Below are 23,584 nucleotides of genomic sequence, written 5' to 3' on the forward strand. Positions count from 1 at the left end.
TTCTTTGTCCCATTCTCCTTTCCTCTTCCTATACTTCTGATCTCCATCCCGAAACTCTATTATCATTCTTACATATTGATCCACGGGGATCGTGTTCATACACAACTGTTATCTTCAAGAACGGTTTACCAGTTGGCGATCGTGGTGTATCTCGTGGTGTTCCCTACCCTCTCCTTGGTCTCTCCCCGATTATTCCCATTCCACACTTTTCCCTGGGAACTCTCTTTATCATCAAATTCCATCAGAGATGATACGTCCCCTGTGGGATCTTATTAGTAACCTGTATAAATACATCTCTGCGCACAATAGAAAGGTATGCCATGTAATTTTTGCTTTCTTCTGTCGCAGACACACAGAGAAAGATTGTTGGAAGAGCAGAAGTTGACAGATCTATAGATTGCTTTATTTCTTCCAGGAATATCTTTAATTTGAAAAAAATCTTTCAACATCAATATTTATAATCAAGCCTGCATAACCCCATATTGTGCCGTGAAAAATACTAAATTATGACAGGCATCTCAATCTAATGATGAAGTATTTGCCATTATTACCTCTAAAGACTGATCCAATGCCTAGAGTATTTGGCTGTGTGATGTTTGTTCGCATCCACCATCCGGTTAACATATCAATTTCAAAGGCGGTCAAGAGTGTATTTGTAAGCTACTCTCGAAAACCAGAAAGGTGACAAATGTTTTCATCCTGCAATTAGCAAATTTTTTATCTCCCCTGATGTCACATTTTATGGAGTAAAATCCATACCTTCCCAAGGGCGTTTAGTTAATGAGCCTCCTATTTCAATGGACACTTACCGAAGTATTGATGATGCTCGAGACCTGGAAGTGCTACCCAGTCATCAGCCCTAACCACCGGTGGAAGGGCATGTTTACTCTGAGGAATGCCAAATAAAAACTAAAGAACAGAAATCCCATTTATTCTGAAGAATGCCCACTAAAAAGTAAGGACCAGCAATCTTATTGAGGAAGAATGTGGGAACAAGGAGCATGTCAATTCTGAGGATATTAAATCGGCAGAAAGTGCTGGAAAGGAAGCGGTGAATGGCTGATTGCTCTGCGGAAAGGGAATAGAGGGTGCACCCAAAACAGATCCTTCCGGAGTAATGATGTACTGCTTGATGTACGGTTGTATTGAAGACGAGGCCTTGACGAGAAGTGTAGATGTTTGCAGGGTTGAAGTAGAGTGCGAATGATCAGAGGAGAGGTCAAATGGAGGAGGTCGGGATTGACTGAAGGTGAGCCGCCTGAAGACGAGATGAGAAAGAGACGATCAAGAGAACACGGATTGCAGATTTCCCTATTTAAGGTTAATACTTAAGTGTCTGATATGGCTCCCAATCAAATTAGAACAATTCACATAAGAATATAGCAAACAAACATCCCTTGATTCCAGGGATGTCAAGAACGGTGTGAGGTCGATGAGGTGGAATGTGGTATAAAGAACGAGGAAGTCAAAGAACTAGAAGGGAGAATAGATGGTACTGGAACTAGGGTTACCCGTCTGAAAACCCTCCCTTTGGATCAGGACACTCCTGCTCTCCAGGCAGTCGCCACCGCAACAGACTTCAAGAATGAGTTGGTATGCTTCTCGTCCTCCCCCAACTATTTATGTCTCCTTTATTAGGTTGATTGTGCCCTTCATATTGACCAAGGATGCCTAGTCCTCCGATACATTCCCAAGTCGGGGACGACTCGATGTTCAAAATGTACCTTCAATTCCAATAAAGAAACGACTCAAACAATTCCAATCGAGGTGCAATGTGATGCAAGAAGGGGGAGAAGGGAGGAGGGATAGAAGAGGTTCCTGGGATAGAGAGGAAGAGAAACCAGAATGGCGAGGGCCAATGGCAAGGGATTACCGGGGAGCAGTTGTGGGCTCAGCAGGGGGGATGATGGTCGCGATCTGCGAGTCAAGAGAGGGACAGATGACACAACTAAGGGGAGAAAGGTGACCAAGAAAGAGGGAAGACCTTAGAGTCTGGTTTCCCTCCAAGCTCCCTCGAGTGGGGCTTTAAGTAGGATGCGTTGTAGAAAGGGTCTATGCTTGTGGATTGGGCCCTTCTTGGGCCTTCCTCTGTACATACACCCCCTGGCATATCATATCATCCTCTTATATGTACGCGGAGGGCTTGTATCAGTGTCAAATGATCAAAAAACCACTGTGGACTAATTTGATGAGATTAACCCAAGATTGGATGGGAATCGTACCACAATCTTTCTTAACAGTGCTGAACTTCGTGGCAATACAATCACCTTCCAATCTAGAGTAAAAGATAAGAATTCGAAGGAAGCTACAGATAATGAGATGAATGCATTGACGAAGAATGGTACCAGGGCGCTAGTTAATATCCTTCAGTGTAAAAGACCAGCGGGATGCAAATGGGGGTATACAGTGCAGTACCGCGCAAATGGGTGTATGGATGATACAAAGCATGGAGCAGATGGGTTTCTGAAGTAGTGACATAAAGAATGCCTTGATCCATGGAAACCTTGACGAAGAAATTTATATGCAACTTCCACCTGGGTACAATTGGAAGAAGCCTGGACATAGAGTGACAGTTGAAGAAGACATTGTATGGCCTGAAACAATCTACATGTGCATCATTTGGTAAGTTTTCGGCAGGGCCGTGCTACCCGTGTATATGGGCTATCACCAAGGCAATATGGATCATACACTGTTTATAAATAACTCTGGCACAGGGAAATTTTCTACTTGTATATGTGGACTACATAATTATCACCGCTGATGATGTTGGTGGAAATCATCAGCTAAGTGTCAAGTTATCTGAAACATTCGAGAAAAAGTCCCTGGGAAGGCTGAGATATTTCTGGGCATACAAGTCATCTACTCAAATGAAGGTATAATTATCTCTCAATATAAGTACATTTTTTATTTATTGAGAGAGAATGTGGCCAAAGAAATGCAGGACGCTATGTGAATTAGGAATTCGTTCGAATAAGTCGGAGTAACTCTAACTGCATAAAAACTCATGTCTTGTGATTGATATTGCGCATAACCCAGTGCATCATGACAGAACGAAGCATCCGGAGATTGATAGACATTTTATCAGAGAAAATTGGATTGGAGAATCATCCAGTTGGAGTATGTGAAGTCAGCAGATCAGGTGGCTGATTCGCTAACCTAAGGACTGCTAGGAACTCTTTGTCATCGGCTCACTGACAAGCTGGGCATTAGAAACATCTATGCACCAGTGTAAGACCCCAAAGTGTGTGGCACTCCTGCGCGGAGGCCTATGCGCTAACTACACAGAGTACGTGGGCACACACAAAGAGGAGAAACCCTACATACTTAGACTTTGGACAGGAAGCCGAGTTCGTGGCATGGACACAACTAAATACACCAAGGGTGGTGGCGCCCATCCCTAATCTTTAAAGCCAATGCCCACATGGTGCTCGTGCTCATTGGCGCGCATGCGAGGCGGATCAGGGTAAGCTGCATGCGAGGGTAGCTGAGGCTGCGCGCACTGGCTGCTGAGGCTCCGCCCACAGGCCGCCGCAGTCTGCACCACAGTGTGCAGGTACTTGCCGCATGGGACGGGGTCGTATCCCGCCAAGGAGCTAAAGCGTGCAGATGCCCGGTCGGTTAGCCATGGCACGCGGAGTGGCGAGACGGTTGAAGGGCACCTGGAGTGTCCCTGCGGGCGGGGCTGTGGCGCGCAATTGCCAGGCTTGGGGTGCCAAGCACGGCGGCGCCAATGAGGATCAAAGCAGTAGAGGTGTCAGCCAGGCTGTTGGAGGCACGTGGAGCGTTAAGGTTGGGCTTCGACCACAGTGGTCCTACAGAGGGAAGTTGGGGCGTGTGGTACGACCGATCAGAGAACGCGCAGAGGGCCATGGCCCACAGGCAAGTGACGCCCGGCCTGGGGACACATTTGGAGTGGCAATGCCCACAGGTATGCATACGGAGCTGTGGGCCCCGCGGCGCTGGAGAGCTACTACCCAACCGCGTGGACTGTACCTCGTTTCTACATTCCTATATGGGCCTTGTGCCTTATATAATGGCTACGGCCACCAATGTATCTTTGCTCATGTAGTAATAAAATGTTCTAGTGTTCTGTTGAGAGCCAAACCCTTACTCAACCCCTAAGCAATCTTAAGCATTCCAAAGAGACTTCTACTACCGAAGCGAAGGTTCTTCAACGTTCCTGCCCAAGCGTTGAGGCTGGTACGCATTCAATTTGAGCATTGTTCTAAGATCTGGGTTTGACCACGTGACAACCAGCTTAAGAGGGACGTCAGCCAAGGAGTTTCTTCACATTGTGTTAAATTTGGCTCCTATGCCTGATATCTTTCCATATTTGTGTGTCTTTATGAGTCTAACATGTAAGGGTCTTCTTTAATAGACCCAACAAGGACCACTTTAGATGTGTGGCCCACATTGTAACCCTATATAACCATGTAGGGAAACCCCTACAAAAGGAATGAAATGAGCTAGAATTTCGACCTGACGGCAATGGTTAATGCACGAGGAGCGAAAGGACCTAGTGCCAGAAAAGCCAGCAGACAACAGCAGAGGTTTTTCCTAGAACAGCCATCATCTTCAGCACCTAAGATTTTATTGGAAACTATAACATCTAAACCTTATTTCCTCAACAGATCATCATTTAAAATTGTCCCATGGTTGATCCCTACCTTGGTCTCTCCTCCTCAACCCTGGGCAATTCCCTCCGCCTGTGTTTATCTCTGTCACCAGATCTCGAGTCTTCAACCACCGATTATTTCCTATATCAGATGGATCCCTCCATTATCTCCTTCGTCAACAGGAGCCTCTTAAGGTACTGGGTCCCTTATCCAGAGAGAGAGAGAGAGGTGAGATGGAATGAAATATTTATTTTTTTGAAGCATATCAGAATTAACAAAGTAATGTCACAAAAAAATGCTACAGAATCCTTAAATTAATTAATCCCATGATAAGTTTCCTTCTATAAGGTTAAAAGGATGAGCTGATGAGGTATCATCCAAGAATAGATAGTTTTGCACTTATTTTGAACCATGATTACTGTTCAAGAAATAATTGCACCATTATTGATAATAAAATTTGAAGATTACTGTTTTTCAAAATCAAAGGCCTTTCAAAGGTTTACCTGGAAGGTGAGAGTCATTTAGGCCACCATTAGGCACCAGAACTTCTAAGCGACCTTTAACCGGCCGTACCATTTCTCGTAAAAGAGCATGCCTCTCCTCTAAACTCTGATGAATTACACTGCTGTCTCCAGCGTACAGAATGTCAAAAGCAACATCTGGCAAACCATCACGTTAAGTTAAAACATCTACATCAGATGTGCAACCCATATATTTAAAAACCCAAGGAAACGCTCATGCTAGCTCACATAAACAGAGAAAAACCTTCGGAACACTTTGGAGGCTTAGTAAAAGAAAAATAGGGCAAGAAATATTCAGTGGCAAAACATAACCAACTCTCAATATCTTTCAAAAATCATTTAGCCTGTTGCATTCTGATTTTTAGCTTCTTAAAATCTCAAACTGAATCTTTCCATTCAGGGAGATCTTTTCATGGTATTTTACTAACTCATCTGCCCCCAGGAGAAAACCAGTTATAGGCATCAAACTCTCCAGGCCAATGAAATGAGTTAAATAGAGTAAGGAAAGTATAACAGATAATTTTCCCAATACACCTCGTATGAAGCATAGATTCAGAAATATGTTCACGAAGCAAAGGATACAGCACAACTGCAAGGAAGAAAAAAAAACAATAAGAGTGGAATTTGTTACAAGATTGCAGTCTCAATGGAAAATCAAAATTGTTAGTAACCTGTCTATTGCTTTCTACTCCTTCACGGGCAGCCTTTGCTGAAAGATAGGATTTGTATCAGATTAGTCTGGAAGGAAACATTGATAGGAAGTTTCACAAATAGAGACCGATTTCTTGATTTGTGCCGAACTCTGCAAAATGATTAGTTGAAGTGTCCCAGACCAGCATCTCACCGTCAAGAATGCACCTGGATAATATCAACCAAGATTCGATGTTTCAGAAAGATTTATTTTTTGAAGAATAAGTCAGAATGACACATTACCAGAGGATAAGACCCATTATAAAAAAAAGTATTTAGAACCTTGTGTCAGATGTTTCTACTGCACCCAATAAAAATATAAGAAGTTTTTTTCAGGTATTCAACATTGTGTGCAAAATAATGGTTAAAATTGGACAAAATAAACTACAGAGGTGAAATATTTTGGTAAGTTAGGATCAAGGAGAATTAATGTCAGAACATTAAAGAGATAATGTCATATATTTCTTTTAATTATGTACTAATGAATAAAACAATGACTAATGGCATTTTTAAGGAAAATAAGGAAGACAATGAAACAATCAGTCTATTGGCATGTGTAACCGATACTATCGGCCGTCAGAATAGATAAGGTTTCCTCGTGAACACTACGAAAAGTACTATGCTCAGTTCTAAAGGATAAATTCTTCATTTCCAACAATTTGACCCAAATATATAGTTTATAGCCTGTAAATGCCAAAGTTTTCAAATAGGTTCAAAATAAAAGTGAAGAGAATGTACTCTCATCATAAGCTCTTGAAACAGAAGACAAGAGAAACACACCAACAAAAGTGAAATTTAGCTATAAATAAACAATATTATCTCATCCATAAAAAAACCAACTGAGAGTTGAGGTGACCTGTCTACTGAAATATTGTTTTCCACAATTTTTGACATCCCAGGAGCATACTCAGAGTGATCTAGAAAGTTCCTGTCACAAAAAAGAAATCAGCTCTAAGGTGTAAGTTCAATGAATTGGCTAAATGTATAGAAAACTTGAATGATCACAGCAGTATTAGAAAGTTCAATAAATATCAATGGCAGACTTGAATGCGGAAGAGGCTTTTGGAAGGAAGGACAAAAGCGAGCAGGTACTGGTGGCACTTTGGGCCATATAGTTGCATAGAAACGAGGTGCTGTTAAGGGGAAGGACATCTTCTACCAACGGGGCTATCCATGAGTTGGAGGGACTTAAGGCAGCCTGGTTTCCTCGGGTCGGATGGAGAGAGGGGGGTTTGAACATGTGTGGATAGACCGAGATTGGCCGTAAGGCTCTACTGGGAGGGTCACTGACTCATCGGGTGATCATCCCTTTTGATGTTTCAAGAAGAAAGTATTTAAAATTTCAAAGATCCCGCAATAAATACAGCATACTTTGCCAATAAAAAGATACTTCGCCCTACAACTCAAATGTGTGACTCAATTATGTAGCACTTCGCCCTACAAGTGGAAACCTAGCACGAATTAGAAAGTGCTGGCCAATCCAACAGAGACATATGCTGACCAGTGATGATGAGGAACAGCTGCACCGTTGGTCCTCTCTCTCTCTCATCACCAGCATGTCGCGCTCAACAGAGGAACTACCCAGGGACGGTATCCTTCTCCACTCAGGGATCTCCGTCAACATCCCCAGCTCCATCTACCATCTATCTTCTCATCCCCTACACCATTCCTCGACCCTTCTCTCTTCCCATCAGAATCGTGAATTGAGCAGCGTATTGCACTATTGGGACGTTTTTCTCATCAAAGGAAGTGTCAGCTGGCAAGCACCTAGAACATTCTACACCATTATCTCTAACTAGAACCATCTGACACTGTGGTTATAAGCAGTAATATCAAACTACTATTTTTTCCTTCCTAGATCCCTTTAGGCCCAATATTATCAGCCAACTTGTTACCCTATAAATATGGGGTGCTATAAGTGTAAGTGGCTTTTTTGGTCTTCTTTCTCTTCAACCCCAATTCCCGAGTAGTCTGGACAAGCAGGAATCTGGCTACAGGGATCGTGATGGCACAGAGCTCCTCCATGGTTCAACAAGAAGTCTTGTATCTCTCTCACCAATGGGGTTCCATCAGTGTCACTCTTGGTTAGAGTGTCCATTTCCGCATCCATCGGCTCTCTCAAGTTGGAATTTTGACATGCTTTTTTAACTTTCCTTTTTTTTAAGAAAGAGAAGAGAGATACACACAAAATTGGTGACCCTCCCGTTGTGACATTTATATATGAACGTTAAGTACAAAAATGGCCTACTCGGCCGCCCCATGTCTTGGCAATGGGCCTTTAAACCATGCAGAGATAAAACATGCCACTACTTTTACAACAGCCTCCGTCGAGGCTTCCCGTCCCTTGAAGATTACTTCATTCATGTGCAGCCATAATGCACAGTGCACTGCAAAAGGTTGAGCAGGCCCCTCTCGCCCCTTGTGCGGGCCGCCTTGTACGGAGTCCCAAAATGCTTCTTCTGATGAGACATCCAACCACCGGATTGGCTGATGGGTCCACATAACTTGGACAAAGTCAAAGAATAAATGGTCGGAGTCTTCTTTGCCGATTGTGCATAGAGCACATTTTGTCGAGGTGTCTGGGAGTCATCTCTTCCTAACGAGGTTCGTCACTAGTCTTTGCTGAAGCAGCAGCCAACAGAAAAATCTCACCTAAAAAGGGGAGGATTTGTCTCCATATGATGTGACACGCGTGGAGGGTCCTCGGGTCTTCCACTATATGTCCGCGAGAGTCTCGCATTCTCATCTCGAACAGAGAATGGTGTGTCTATCCACTTCCACCCGTCCTGTGTCCCTCCCAGCGGCAGAGGTGGATCAGGAGATGCTTCAGCCTCATATATTCTTCTGTTCTTTAGTCGGACAAGGTGTCACCAAGGTTTGTGATAGGATTCCTTGGTAGACCTCACGAATTCCCGAATCAAGGATCTCAAGAAAATATAATAGCAATCAAGAAAATCCCAGATCTGAGTTGTGCAGGGGGAAAACTGAGAATGTAGAAGAAAAGTGTCATGGAGAAGAGAGTAAGGATAGAGCAGGAACAACTCTAGAAAAGATAGAGGTGGATCAAAGTCGGATCGGCCCCTCTCCTCTGGCGTAGAGAATCTCCAACCAGCCCGCGCCCTTGCGACTGAGAAAAACCAACTCGATGCCCTTCCCCTTTTTCCCTCTTTTTTTATAGCCTCCCCTCCCGCCAGTTATTCTAACTTTCACACGTGCTTCTAGCGACCCGTATGTGCGACTCTTTGTCTTCCTATGGTAAGTTTTCGGAAGATGCTTATCAGCGTGTGACGCCTCGTCTTCTTTGATAAGTCTTCTGAAGGTGCTTATCAGTTTGGGGTCCATGCGCCATCCCAGCATTCCCAAACCATTGCTTGAGGGGTCTGTACACGCGCAAATATGCTCAGAAGTTCTGATTTGAGTGTGCCCAGACCTGACTATGCGTCTAGCCAAAAAAGGAAGAATTCTCGGACTCGAGGAAACACCTGCCTCATTCCCTACCAAAAAGCATTGGACCCATGGACTGGAGCTGCGCTACCTTCCCAGTCTAAGCTGGATCTATATATGTCCTTCAAAATCCTTGTAAGTATGTTTGTATCGGTCCTATTAACCTCAGCACCCACTTCGCCAATAACGCTATGTTCAAATCTTGCATTTTCAACACTCCCAGCCCCCCAAGCAAATTGGTCTGCACTCTATGTCCCATGTTACAAGGGTCATCCCCCGCCCCTCCTCCGATCCTAAGCTTTTCCATATGAACCTTCACATCATACTTTCGAAGCACTTGACAACCCCTACTGGTAGCTTTAACACCGAGAGGTCGCAGAAAGCATGTGTCACAACAACACCAATCGTCCCCCCCTCGGAAACACTTTGCCTTGCCATCCCTCTAATTTCCACTCTACCTTCTCTAGTACTGGTTGCCAGTTGGTGGTCTTAATATGATCCCCTATCAGCAGCAGGCCCAGATATTTCATGGGTAAAATACCACTAGGTGGCCCCCATCCATTGGAACAAAGGGCTTCCTCCTCTTTCGATAATCCAAAGCCAACAAAGGCTGACTTGACGCGGTTAATGTGTAGACTAGTGCAATCTCCAAATAGATCTAGCAGGATGGATAGGTTCTTGGCCTCCTCCACAGACCCCTCCATGAAAGAAGTGGTATCGTCTACATATTGCATAAGGGGGATACCCGCTATGAAGCGAGGAGTTCGGAATCCCTTAAACAAACCATTTGAGCGAGACTCTATTGTGGTTATGGCGAGAGCGTCCACGGCCAAGACAAAGAGTAGCAGTGCTAGAAGGCATCCTTGTCTGACCCCTCTTTGCGGCTGAATCCAACCTCCTTCAGGACGCCCATTGACCAACACTGAAAAAGAATGGGAAGTAATACATCTTTTAGTCCATCCCATCCATTCCGCTGGAAAGCCTCTACAATTTGATGCCCATAGAAAGACCCAATCAAGGAAATCGTATGCATTTGCAAAATCCACATTCAACGTATGACCAGCAATATGTTCCATGCTATCAAGACTTCTGGAGCGACTATTGTACCGTCAACCAGTTGTCATCCTAGAATAAATACATATTGGAGATTACTAACCAAATCACCGATCACTTCCCTAAGCCGGTTGCCAAAACCTTGGCAATGATAAGATATATGGAGTTCGTAAGGCTTCAATGCCGACAATTAAAGCCCGGAATCCAGCACACAAAGTTCATAATTAAAAAATTTTGACAACACATACCAAGGGAGTTGAGACAGTCTTGTTCCCCTTTTTATCAGGGCAATAGGCCACCCTGACTCAACATCATCATCATGAGGGATTTCCATATCTCCCATCTCTTCCCACTTAACAGCCTCTGTCATTCTTAGGTTCTGTCACAGGTACTAATATTGGGTTCTCAATGCTCAACACTAATGAATCTTCTGTAGCAGGCAAGTATGGGCTTACTGCAGGTAGAAATTCCTGAGCATGTCTTAGAGGCAGGCAGCTTCACATCACCTTCATTATGACCTGGCATAGGCACTGGTGCTGGAAGCTCTGCAGCACTTATTGTTTCTAGGAAATAGCACTCAAAGTTATTTTTTTGAAGAAAATAAGGAAGACCACCCGGTGCCATTGATCAAATTGATGCTATTAAAGTATATTAACAGTTCATACAAATATTGACCAAAATGATCATCTCTTCACCCCCCCTCTAAACCAGTATGCCATTAGCGTCTTCACATCATGAATAACACTATCCATTGATGTCATCCTCCCCCTAAACACCACCTCATCACAGTGCAGCCATTGCCACAGCACCGCAAGACGCCTTCCCCATTCTCGCTTGCTCTTGTATCTGCCATCCCCGACAGAGTTACAAAAGGCCTCGTTGAAAAGAGAAAAAAAATAGCTCTTAAGTTATATAAGGCAACATCAAGTGACAAGAACTTTATTGATGCATAGTGAAAATACATGTTAGCTACGGATATCTATTTTAGCTTTCTTATATTAACCTAACTGTGTTTTTACCTAACTCACCTGCAGCCTGTTATAATAGGCCCACTACACCCCATATTAGTATCTGTCAGCTCTATTTGAGCAGAACAGACCAGCAGCCAGCCTCCACATTTAGGGTTTCAGAAAGGAAAAAAAGACCACTTCAAATTCGTGCTCAAGAGTATGGGGTTTAAATACCCATGACTTGCATTGTGGGATTGTACCCGGGCCCAGGCCTGGAGTGGGCACAGTACTAGGCCCAGGCTCGGCCCAAGTTTAAGTGACTTAATTCACATAAACAGTGAAATAAAAGATACAATAAGGGGCTCCGTTTAATTGTATCCCTGTATAAACAAAAGTATGTGGGAGACTATTCAATGAAGTAAATGTGAAACTTTTGTTCCTTTTATCGGTTACAGTTTCCTTGGCCTAGGTCAGACAATAAATATACCCCTTTTGCGTCAAAGGATAGCCGACGAATACACACCTGATTGCCTTTGGGTTGAGTGTATCGCCGGGCCTGTGTAAATGCACAAATGCAGCACATCCATATATTCAGGTCTTTAGTCCTGTTTTCAGGGAAACTGAAGGGAATAACTGAGACACCCAGTCTATTGGACTTCTAACTTTTCGTACTTTTAAAGGAGAGTCTGTTGATGAGGCGTAAGGTTGTCGAGAGAGCTTATATCAATGAACGGGACTTGATTAGTTCCACTATATCAATGTTGGGTGCTGCTACTCCATTCTGTTGAGGTGTACTAACAGAAAGACTCAAAAAAATTGTTGCCAATGACTCATTAAAAAACATACAGCATTATCAGATATGAACATCCTAATCTTGAAATCAAACTGTGTATGTATGAATGCACAAAAATATTTTACGACCTCCATTACTTCGGATTTATGCTAAACGAGGTACTCCCAAGCCATCCAAGTATAGTCATCCACCAAAATGATAAACCATCAAGTCCCATTGAATGACACCGTGGGACTGGGCAACCCCACACATCACTATGGACGCAGTTGAATGACTGATCCCCGCTCTCACCCTGACCATGAAACGACACTCTTTTATGCTTGGCACATCGGTATTTGTGTTTTATCTTTGATACGGCACATTGGCCTGTCCATTATATCAATGTAGAGTGTCCACCATCATCATTCTTCTTTAGAGAAAAGGGTCTCATTCTAGGCCACCATCACCCTACCAGATCTTCTAACTGCATTCACAGACACATAGCCGGTGAGGAAGTCACCGCCCACAATTCTCCAATCCCACACCTTGTACTGTTCCAACATAGTCTCCTGGACGCACCACATTTGTTTCCTATTTGCGAAGATATCTCCCCACTATCCCTCTTCTCCGTTCATCCCAGAGGCCTCACACAGTCCATGAGATGCATATCATGGGTGGCCCATATCAGCGCCCTCCAGCCTCCGTGTACACTGAAGTCCTGTTCCATCTGCCATTGCTTCAATCTGAGGGTTGTAATCCATATCTTCTTCTGCTCATCATCTCGCCCCCATGCTGGCCACTGCCATCTTGGTGGCCATCCCTGTAGTCGTCTTGGCAATCTGTGTCTTGCCTTTCTGGTCTGTATCTCTTCCGCCAACATCGGTATAGTACTCGATGTGCCTGGAGTGTGGATCATACTCCGCAATTTTCAAGATATTATTTCCGAGTTTTTATATCAGATTGTGATACCTCCAGCCACTAATAGTTATTTCTCCCTTTTTAGTATCCTGACTTACTCAGGCATGCGTGATACCATGCTAAATCCTCTATACTTGAAGTTCCCTTGTTAGCCGGGCAGTCAAGAGTTAAGGTAAGATTAGCCACTTGGCTCGGCTTCTTATTTTATTCTGAATTTTTGGTACATCCACTAGCTATTACTCTCAGTAAAGCAACCTAATTGGAATATTTTTGGCCCCCAACTTGCTATCTGGTGAAGGGGAAATCTACCTGAGAACGTCTAGCTACAGCATGAAATACGGGACTTCCCGGGAGATATGTTTGTCTGATGCCATGACCTTACATTGTTTCCGCAGTCGCGAAATTAGCTTGCTCTGTTCAATAAGAAGTCGTGCGATCTCCGTCTTCTCAATTGTCCTAGCCTTCAATTGATTTCTTCCTTTGATTTGTTGAAGTCATGAAGGGATCGCTCATCTTTCTTAGTAGTCCCCTTGACTGTCCAGTGACGCCCCACCTAAATGATCGCCTCACAGGATGTTCAGCTAACTCCCCTCCAATCTGATCCCTATCCCCCCCCAAATCGGTTCTCTTCTAGTCTTTGACAATCCCCATCAGCGCGATCGTCAACCCTTCTTGTCCCCAGTTGATCCTGGCCTCCTCCATTCGACCTCTCCTCACATCACTCCCGTTCTACTATCCAACCCTGGGAACATCTACCCTTCCCCGACACAAACCTAACCAATGTTCGTATCAATAAGATGGACTATATATCAGAGGCTTGCCATGAAGCACACCGATATCTCCCTGTGCATCCCATTCTTTCCTTTCCGAAACTCTATTCCCCAGTTTCAGCATTAGAATCTTTGCCAGTCTTCAATTTTACTCAGTCCAGTACCCATTTCCTCCGCCGAGGCACCTGAAGATGACTTCAGGCTGCTCTCCTCTTCAAGAATAATTTGAATTGCTTCCTACAGACTGGGAACCCTCTCCCCATTGAAAGTTTATCTTCTAAGGGTCTCATAGTCATCAATTTTTTTGAAGAAAGGTCTCAGAGTCATCATTAATTTGTCTTACAAGCAATTTTTCATTCTATGTTGAGGGCACATGTAGTCTGCTCTTTTCCCAGATGTGTAAGGGTCCATCTCATGCCAAATAGCCTGAAATTCAAAAGCATAGAGCTGTAAAGTCTTCACCCTTTGCTGAAGATGTGCTGCTCTTGGGGCCAACTCAAAGATCCGTTTCAAGCAACTCTTTTATACCTGATCCCAGAATTTTTAGTATACAAGAGAAGGTACATGGGTTGTTCAAAAAAAAACAAGAGAAGGTACATGGGAATGAACTCTCCTTTAATGTTCCCAAGGAGCCATGCCTTAACTTTTGCATCTTTGAACTGAGGATCAGTGGGACATATCTCTTTTTTCTCCCCTCAAGAGTCAAAGTGGTCGCTCAACAGTTTTTTCCCTCTGGAACACTTTCAGCATACTTTTTCCAGGAAAAATGATTGAAGCCAGTACACTTCATCAAGTTTTGAACCACAAGAACCATCAACGGAACTCCTGTTTGTTTGGAATGCTCCTTCTTAGCTATGTGATAACACAATAACTAGTCAGCAGGTGCCAATTTTCTTTATACTTTCTTTCCTCCCTAAACTCTGCATTTCAGGTTATTGTGTAACTACCCTTATGGGATCTGTTTCGACCGGATCCATCATATCGGGTCCTCAGAGGCCCAATCAATGTAACCCAGTATAAGTAATGGGCAACTCACGTTAAACCCATAAGAGTCATAATTTTTCTATTTAAGTGCATCTCGCTCTCTCTTGGAAGCTAGGATTTGGAAAGGTGGAGAAGGAACAATGAAGAACAAGGTGTCTCACTGCCTGCTTCTCCTCTTCTAAAAATTTGGAGAATGCTGAGACACAGTTATATCAGCTTCCAGCTGATATAACTGTGTCCCAGCATTCTCCAAATTGTCGGCTTGTTTGAGTAGCTCCACAAATGATAATAATCCTGACATGATTTCTCAAGGTCAATACAAACTCCAGAAGCTTCTGTGTCCAGTTATAGTCTTACTTCCACACCGTCCACGCTTCCCCAAGCTACAAGTTTTGAGAATCACAGACTCCCCCACGTTTTACAAGGGGTGGCATCTCCCAACCGTTGGCAGGTATCCAGCAGCTTCCTGCCAACTCCCCCCGCTCACCAAGAAATGGAAACTCCAAGCAGGTTACAATCTTCAAGCAATCTCCATAAACATCCCAGCTCCTCATACTCTTGGAAATTGTCAATTTCCCCCATGTTTCCAAGAATGGAGACTCCCAGCTCCCACAGATCATCCTATTTGTGTGACAACACCGTATCCGTTCTTTTACTATGCTGAACGGGGTTGATGAAGACCACTTCCACCTGCACCCCTGGTCCACTCGCCTATCTCTCTCACTTAAACCTAGACAAATAATGAAGAGGATTTGAAAACACACCTCTTTAAGTTTTCTGAAAGAGCTCCCAAGTGGGATGGGCTATAGGATAGAACGACAACCCATATCCAATTAACTATTAGAGTTTAACAGCATAAACACATGAAACAAATGAGGAAGTTGATAAGATCCCGGATCTTATAAGAATCACACTTCAAGAATGCCAAATTTCCTTCCCACAATTCGAGAACAGTAGTAATACATAAAATGTTCGTAGATGAAACAGAAGATCAGATCAAGTGAGTAATATGTAATGTCTGAGATGAAGAGATGATAAGATGAGAAGAGATGGCCAAATTTGTGGTATCTTCTCCCTGAGCTGGAGGATCTCCTGCTCCCACGGAGACTGAATCATTTTCTGGAAAAGTTGATCGAGGCCAATACGTTGCCAGTACGATGATCCGTTTCCTCTTATTTCTGACATTTTTGCCACCACCTATCTTGAAGACGCACGTGCAGACTCTGTTACACATCCAGACTGATAAGACTCCCCTGGTCGACCCTTAAGAATCTCCAGTGGACTCCTCTGAAGGACAATAATCTCTCAAGAAGGGAGGTAGAATGCCTGGTAAACCCAAATTGAAGTCTTGCAAAAGGGGAACGGGACAACACAAGGAAGAAGTATCGTGAAGGAAGAAGTGAGGATGGGAAGAGTACACTCAAAGGGATATGTGGAGGGTTGTGGCCAAATCGGCCTCGCCCCTTCTGGTGCAGAGGATCTCCCACCAGACCGCGTTCAGGAGACCAAGAAGATAGCTCGATGCCCATCCTCTTTATTTTCGTTTCTTTATTTGTAGCCTCCCCTCCCGCCAGTTATTCAAAAATGTTCCATGTACTTATGGTGATCCATACGTGTGATGCTTCATCTTCTTCGGGGCGCTTGTCAACGGGCGCCTCTTCGTCTTCTCTGGTACGTCCTTGGAAGATGCTTATCACAGACACTGATGTGTTCAACAAATGACACCATATTCCTTTCTATTTATGATAGGTCCGAGTTAGAACCTAGTCCGAAATATGGGACCTCTTGGCTGACAAAATGGATACATTTTATTTGAACATTCTATGGGGCGACAATCATTTAATTTTCACAAAAGTCATCGTTATATCATTTTTTTTCTGAAGAAAATATGGAAGGCCACCCAGAACCGGTGGCCAACCCGCTATCATTAAATTGTAAATGTTTTGTACAAACAATGTACAAACCCGACCAAAAAAGGACTATCCTTCCCTTCCAACCCAAAAATACACGAGTGCCTCTACGGCATGAATAGCGTCCTCTACCGAAGCTGCCTTTCCTTTTAACACCACTTCATTCCGATGTAGCCATATCGCCCAGAGCACTGCGAGTAGCCACCCCCATTCCACTCCGCTTCTGTGTCTTCCTTCTATGACTGAAGTCCAAAAGGCCTCATCCGAGGAGACATTCATCTCCGGTACCTGTTGCGATGCCCAGACTCTCTGGGCGAAGTGACATGTGAAGAATAGGTGTGAGCAGTCCTCCTCCCCCCTAGCGCACAAAGGACAGTCAACGGGATCCATGGGGGCCCATCTCTGCCAATAGACCCGTGTGATCAGCCTCTGCCTCTGCAATAACCAGCTGAAAAGTCGCACTTTCAGTGGAACTTTGAGCTTCATCAACATGTGGCATGCCCTATTGATGGTCACGTCATCCCTTGCTTCTCCTCTAATCTTCAAATATGCTTCTTTCACTGAGAAAGATGACCCCCGCCACGTCCAACCGTCTCCACTTTCAGTTGAGGGGCTGAGTGGTAGAAGTGACTCTTGCATCCCCAAAAACTCCTCAAAACGTGGCTCTGATAAAGCTCTTGTCAATATAGGGACCCACGCCTCGTCCCAACACTCACTGACTTTGGCCTCTGGTGTCTCGCTAGTGCAAATAGTCTTGGGAACTTTAATTTCATGGTGCCTTGGTTAGACCAATTATCAGTCCAAAATTGAACCTTGCACCATCCCCCAATTTGGGCTCAAAGAACTTCAAAAGGGGGATTCTCCCCTGACACGAGCCCAATGCCTCTCCCAACCTATATCGGAGTCATATCTGTCTCTCAGGACATTGAAAACTAAGCCCTCTGTTGACTTCATAATCAGTTCCACCCATTTGGCTAACAATGCCAGGTTCATTGATTCCAGATGAAGGATCCCCAGCCCTCCCTGCTTCATAGGTCTACACAATATCTCCCATGCCACAAGAGGCACTCCCTTGCCCCCTTCCTCTCCAGTGCCTCCCCAAAAGAACCTTCTCATAGCCCCCTCCAATCTGTTTACCACTACTGCTGGCATTTTGAATACTAACAAGTAGAATAACGGGATTGCTGACAGGACCGACCGAGTAGCACCAAACGACCCCCTTTTGACAGTGTCTTGTTCTGCCAACCTTCAAGCCTCCTTTCCACTTTTTCGACTACCGGATGCCACTCTGCTGCTAGGATCCATCTCCCGGTCAACGGAAGACCCAAATAGCCCATCGGGAGCGAGCCTTGAGGTGTGCCTAAAGCTCTTGCACACTGTGCCTTTTCCTCCGAAGAAAGTCCGAAACCCACAAAGGCCGACTTGGCTCGATTAAGTTGTAGCCCCAAGAAGTCCGCAAATAGTTCAAGCAATGCGGATAAAATAAGCTTCTCTCATCGAGCCCTTAATGAAGAAAGTGGTGTCATCCGCATATTGCAGCAGCGGGATTCCCTCTGAGTAGCTCGCCGTCTGAAAACCCCGTAGTAGGCCCTACTCCCAAGCTTTAAGTATGCAGGTGGCCAAGGTGTCCACTGCAAGAACAAAAAGCAATGGTGCTAACGGACATCCCTGCCTGACTCCTCTTTATGGGTGGATCCACCCTCCCTCAGCTCGACCGTTGAGCAGAATCGAGAATGAATAATGTATTATATCATAAATCGAGCAAAGTCATCATTTTATCATAAATTATGCATTTCTCTTCACAGGTTCTATTCTACAATATTAACAATGAATAATTTAATTCTTATATACATACCTGGAAAAAAAGCTAATATTCGATCCATTTTTATGGATCTGGATGCGGTCACCATCAAATTTGCACTCGAGAACCACTTGCTTGCCATGAAACTGGATGAGATAAAAGCAAAAAATAGTCATCTTGCATCAATCATAATACACAAGGGAAAGATAATAAGAAAGTAGAGTTATCAATAATTCATATGGAGAGGAGAATTCCAGAGGCAGATGCAATGATGGATATGATAATTAATCATAATAATAATAAAAGAATCCAAATAGCAACTGCACAATCACTGGATATCAATACTTTGTAGCTTCATGTAAACAAGCTATTCGTTTATAATGTGATGACACAAATGGAAAATCAAAACTTGGTATGCTGGTTACAGTCATCAAAATAATTGTACTCCATAATTAAGGTACTCTCGAAGCATTTGAGTCATTTTTGCAGTCTGGCCTAATCAGTTGATGCTGGAAGACGTTATTGGGGTCTGACAAAAGTTTGATATAAAGTAAAATCATGTCCTAAGTTATTGATTTGAGTACTGGGGATTCATCAAAAGTTCTTCCAACTTTAGAATCCTTCCCTATGAATCATACAGCAGCTGATGTTTCATTCCCCAACCGTTAAGAAAGTTACAACACAAAAGGATTGCGCAACTTTAAACAGTTTCTGACTTACAAAACGTCTGCAATTTCAATAGTTATTTTTTTTTGAAGAAAAATTTCAATAATTATAACGATCATTTCTACCTTTTTTTCTCGAACAGAAACTTAAATGTTTCCAATCGAACTATGCCTTAATTTCCCTTAACAGTAAATTTTATATCACGGCACAAAAATCCTTTTGGACCGCATAAAATTAATTAAGAAACTTTTCTAAAAATAATGCTCGCATACGCCAACTACATCTATGCAGCATTACCTTCTTCCATGCAGTGGCAGCATTGCTGACCCTCATTGCCAGCTGTGGCCTCACGGGCTTTCCAACTTCAATGTCCTACTCATATAGCATGGCATCAGACACCACAAAGGACAACTACTCAAGAATGCATTTGTCAGAATTCCAAAGAAGATAAAAGAATATTTGTCCTCAGTGTGTTCGTGTAGTAGGTTCTAACGAATCAAATTGCATTACTCACATTAGTAAAAACAGAGTTTAAAGATTCCAACAATGGCTTCCTGCTTAAGGTACCTGACGTTTGTGACGCTGAGATCTATCTTTCAACTTTTCACACACCAGTTTTAAGTCGCATGTGACGTTAAACAAGTCCTCTGCATCTGGATGAAATTCTTGGAAAATACTCCTCTCGCTGATCCCCAGTTTGAGATCTGTATTCGGGCAAAGAAAGGGATCAATATTTTGGGAAAGAAAAGAAAATAGCTTCCAATCAGGAGAACCTTTTAATATGATCATCAAGATCCACTTCATTTCCATCGAATTGGTTCTCTTAATGAGATCTGAAAGGACAGAAGCTTTCTCTCCTCTACATGATTTGGTTGAAGCCATGGAAAGGAAGAAGAAAAAAAAAAGTATTAATCTTTTTTTCCTCATAGTTCAAAAAAAGTGAAACGAGAAAAGTCGTTCAGCGCTGATAGCGCAACAGATTTTCATCCGGAATGTAGAAATTGAAAAAAAAAACAGTTTTCAGATGACAGCACAAAAACTTAGAGCCTTTCATAAAACGTAAGAGATATTTTCGGAATATTAGATAACGTCGAAAAAATCCACAACTTAAACTGATCGTGGCGGGAAAAATGAGAAAATAATGAAGGTCATCGATGAATTAGATAACACCGGTCAAAAACAATCCACAACTTAAACTGATCATGGCGGGAAAATGACAAAATAATGAAGGTTAACAATGAATTAGGTAACGTCGAGGACAGTTTCCACAATTTGCTGATCACAATGGAAAAAATAATAATAATAATAATTAAGGTTATCTGTCAATTAGATAACGTCAAGGACATGGCTTCCACAATTCGATGATCATGACCCAAAAAACACAAAATAATGCAGGTTAGCGATCAATTAGCTAACGTCAGAGGACAAAGTTTCCCCAATCTGATTATCAGGACAAAAAAACCACAAAATAATGAAGGTTAACGATCAATTAGATAACGTCAGAGGACAAAGTTTCCCCAATCTGATTATCAGGACAAAAAAACCACAAAATAATGAAGGTTAACGATCAATTAGATAACGTCAGAGGACAAAGTTTCTACAATTTTTTGATCATGACGAAAAAACCACAAAATAATGAAGGTTATCGATCAATGAGATAATGACAGATGACAAAGTTTCTACAATTTGATGATCATGACGAAAAAACCACAAAATAATGAAGGTTATCGATCAATGAGATAACGACAGATGACAAAGTTTCTACAATTTTTTGATCATGACGAAAAAACCACAAAATAATGAAGGTTATCGACCAATGAGATAACGACAGATGACAAAGTTTCTACAATTTGATGATCATGACGAAAAAACCACAAAATAATGAAGGTTATCGATCAATTAGCATCCTCATGGAGACTTTAAGAACTAAAAATCTTGCACCTGCTTTCTTTCGATGCAAGAAGATCAAGGGCATCGTTGAGCTCTTTCACGGTCAGCCCCCCTGAAACCAATCCTTGTCTCCGCTGCAAGACCTGATACCGCAGAAATCAAAGAAAGCTTCCTACATTTTCTAACTCTGCGCAACTTACAAAACTTTGATCAAACGACAGAAAGACAGAAAAACGAAGCACACATTTAACATTCTCTAGAAAAACGATGAAGAACAATTCAAAAACGGTAAGAAATATCATCGGAAGATTAGATTAGATTACGTCGGTGGCAATCAGTGCGAAGTTTCCAGCATTGCTCCCAGATCTGGCCCCGCCCTTGCGCCAGTTGACGAGGCGGGAGGCGTCTTCGGAATCCTTGGATATGCCCATCGCTTCAATGAGGCAAGCGGCGAGGGAATGCTCCTTGAGACCGTAGGTTCCCCTCTCTCGATCGAGAGCGGGCAGGATCAAGCGAAGCGCGGAGAAGTAGCGATCATTTGCCGTAAAGACGCGATCGAGGAACGTGCGCAAGTGCTTCCTCTTCTTCGCCGATGATCTGTCTCGCAGCATCGCCTGGAACATGGCGCACAGAACCGCGACCTTCACTGTCTCGTCCGACATCTTCTCCTTCTTCTTCCTTCGTTCTTCGTTCTTCGTACTTCTTCGATGTTCTTCGATGTTCTTCGTTCTTCTTCGTTGCTCTTCGTTCTTCTTCTTTGCTCTTCGTTGTTCTTCGATGCTCTTCGATGTTCTCCGTTCTTCTTTGTTGCTCTTCGTTCTTCTTCTTTGCTCTTCGTTGTTCTTCGATGCTCTTAGATGTTCTCCGTTCTTCTTTGTTGCTCTTCGTTCTTCTTCGTTCTTCGTTGTTCTTCGTTGTTCTTCGCTGTTCTTCGTTTTTCTTCGCTGTTCTTCGCTGTTCTTCGCTGTTCTTCACTGTTCTTAGCAGTTCTCCGCTCTTCTTCGCTGTTCTTCGTTCTTCTTCCTTCTTCTTCCTTCTTCTTCGTTCTTCTTCGTTCTTCTTCGTTCTTCTTCGTTCTTCTTCGTTCTTCTTCGTTCTTCTTCGTTCTTCTTCGTTCTTCTTCGTTCTTCTTCGTTCTTCTTCGTTCTTCGTTGTTCCTCGTTGTTCTTCGTTCTTCCCCTCTTTCCCTCCTCATGGACTTATTTAAATATGAAATCCGAGGACGTGGAGAAAAGTCGTGTTGCCACGCATGTCCCTGCATCAGTTATTCGTCCTCTCCTGGACTGAAGATGACGATGACGAGAAAAAAAGGGTTAATAGCACGGTACATCACAAACCATGTCCAAAGTCTGCAAGTTAACATTAGCTTTTTTTTTTGGTAAGGTATATCCCAAACTCAGTAAGTCGTCTGCGATATATCTTGGTGATGACGTGGAGTCCATCGTGGCTGCCAGGTGGATCTCCGCCAGATTTTTACCTGGCGGAACCCACCTGGGCGCCACGCTGGATTCCACGTCATCACCGTGATATGTCTACCTGCCAAGGGTTTAACTTAAAGAGAGAGAGAGAGAGAGAGGCATTCTAGAGAGAGAGAGGGAGAGAGAGAGAGAGAGAGAGAGAGAGAGGTTCTAGAGAGAGAAAGAGAGGTGTTCTAGAGAGAGAGACGCGCTGCTCTCTCTCTCTCTAGAACACCTCTCTTTCTCTCTCTAGAACCTCTCTCTCCTCTCTCTAGCACGCCTCTCTCTCCCTCTCTCTCTAGAATGCCTCTCTCTTATATCAGAAAACCCTTGGCATGTTCTAGAGAGAGAAAGAGAGGTGTTCTAGAGAGCAACGCGTCTCTCTCTAGAGCACCTCTCTTTCTCTCTCTAGAACCTCTCTATCCTTCTCTCTCTCTCTAGCACGCCTCTCTCTCCCTCTCTCTCTCTCTAGAATGCCTCTCTCTCTCTCTTTAAGTTAAACCCTTGGCAGGTAGACATATCACGGTGATGACGTGGAATCCAGCGTGGCGCCCAGGTGGGTTCCGCCAGGTAAAAATATGGCTGGAGATCTACCTGGCAGCCACGATGGACTCCACGTCATCACCGGGATATATCACAGACGACTTGGTGAGTTTGGGATATACCGTGCCAAAAAAAAAGTTAAGGTTAACTCACAGACTTTGGACATAGTTTGGGATGTACCGTGCTATTAACCCAGAAAAAAAAATCTACGCAGTCCTTTTTTTAATCTTGCATAGATGAAGAGGTGGAGGACGAAGCTGACGAAATCATTACAGTCTTAGTTTTAGCAAAAAACTAAACCTAGACTATACAGCAGGGACGCGGACGGGATGGTTTTTTTGTCCCAAGGTGAAGAAATCGTCCCCTCCGCGATGTTGGACGAAAATCGGGACGGAAATTCATCCCGAGACCTCCGGATGGGACAGTTTTCGTCCACTTGGATGAAAAAACCGTCCCATCCGGAGATCTCAGACTAAAAAACCATCTCGTCCGCGTCCCTGCACTGATTCCGGACGTCAGAGGAGACAATCTTTGTCCCATCTTGTCCATCGTCCATGTCCCTGCACTGATTCTGGACGTCAAACGAGACAATCTCTGTC

At 43.5% G+C, this 23,584-nt stretch overlaps 1 protein-coding gene across 1 annotated transcript in view; it reads right to left on the reverse strand.

Annotated features, from left to right (window-relative positions):
• ATLIG4 (DNA ligase IV) overlaps positions 1 to 22,164 on the reverse strand; it is a 38,237-nt gene extending 16,073 nt beyond the window's left edge. The window contains exons 1-11 of the mRNA XM_078582891.1: positions 21,309 to 22,164; positions 21,037 to 21,128; positions 19,869 to 19,954; positions 19,663 to 19,799; positions 19,393 to 19,467; positions 18,484 to 18,575; positions 6,684 to 6,755; positions 5,916 to 5,995; positions 5,809 to 5,846; positions 5,720 to 5,726; positions 5,120 to 5,275 (exon numbers count right to left, since the gene is read on the reverse strand). Coding sequence (XP_078439017.1) covers positions 5,120 to 5,275; positions 5,720 to 5,726; positions 5,809 to 5,846; positions 5,916 to 5,995; positions 6,684 to 6,755; positions 18,484 to 18,575; positions 19,393 to 19,467; positions 19,663 to 19,799; positions 19,869 to 19,954; positions 21,037 to 21,128; positions 21,309 to 21,647 — 1,174 coding nt within the window. The 5' untranslated portion in view covers positions 21,648 to 22,164. The remainder of the gene's footprint in view (positions 1 to 5,119; positions 5,276 to 5,719; positions 5,727 to 5,808; positions 5,847 to 5,915; positions 5,996 to 6,683; positions 6,756 to 18,483; positions 18,576 to 19,392; positions 19,468 to 19,662; positions 19,800 to 19,868; positions 19,955 to 21,036; positions 21,129 to 21,308) is intronic.
• Between the last annotated feature and the right edge of the window lie 1,420 nt (positions 22,165 to 23,584).

This window comes from Wolffia australiana, chromosome 11, assembly GCF_029677425.1.
Source record: "Wolffia australiana isolate 7733 chromosome 11, ASM2967742v1".
Taxonomy (NCBI): domain Eukaryota; kingdom Viridiplantae; phylum Streptophyta; class Magnoliopsida; order Alismatales; family Araceae; genus Wolffia; species Wolffia australiana.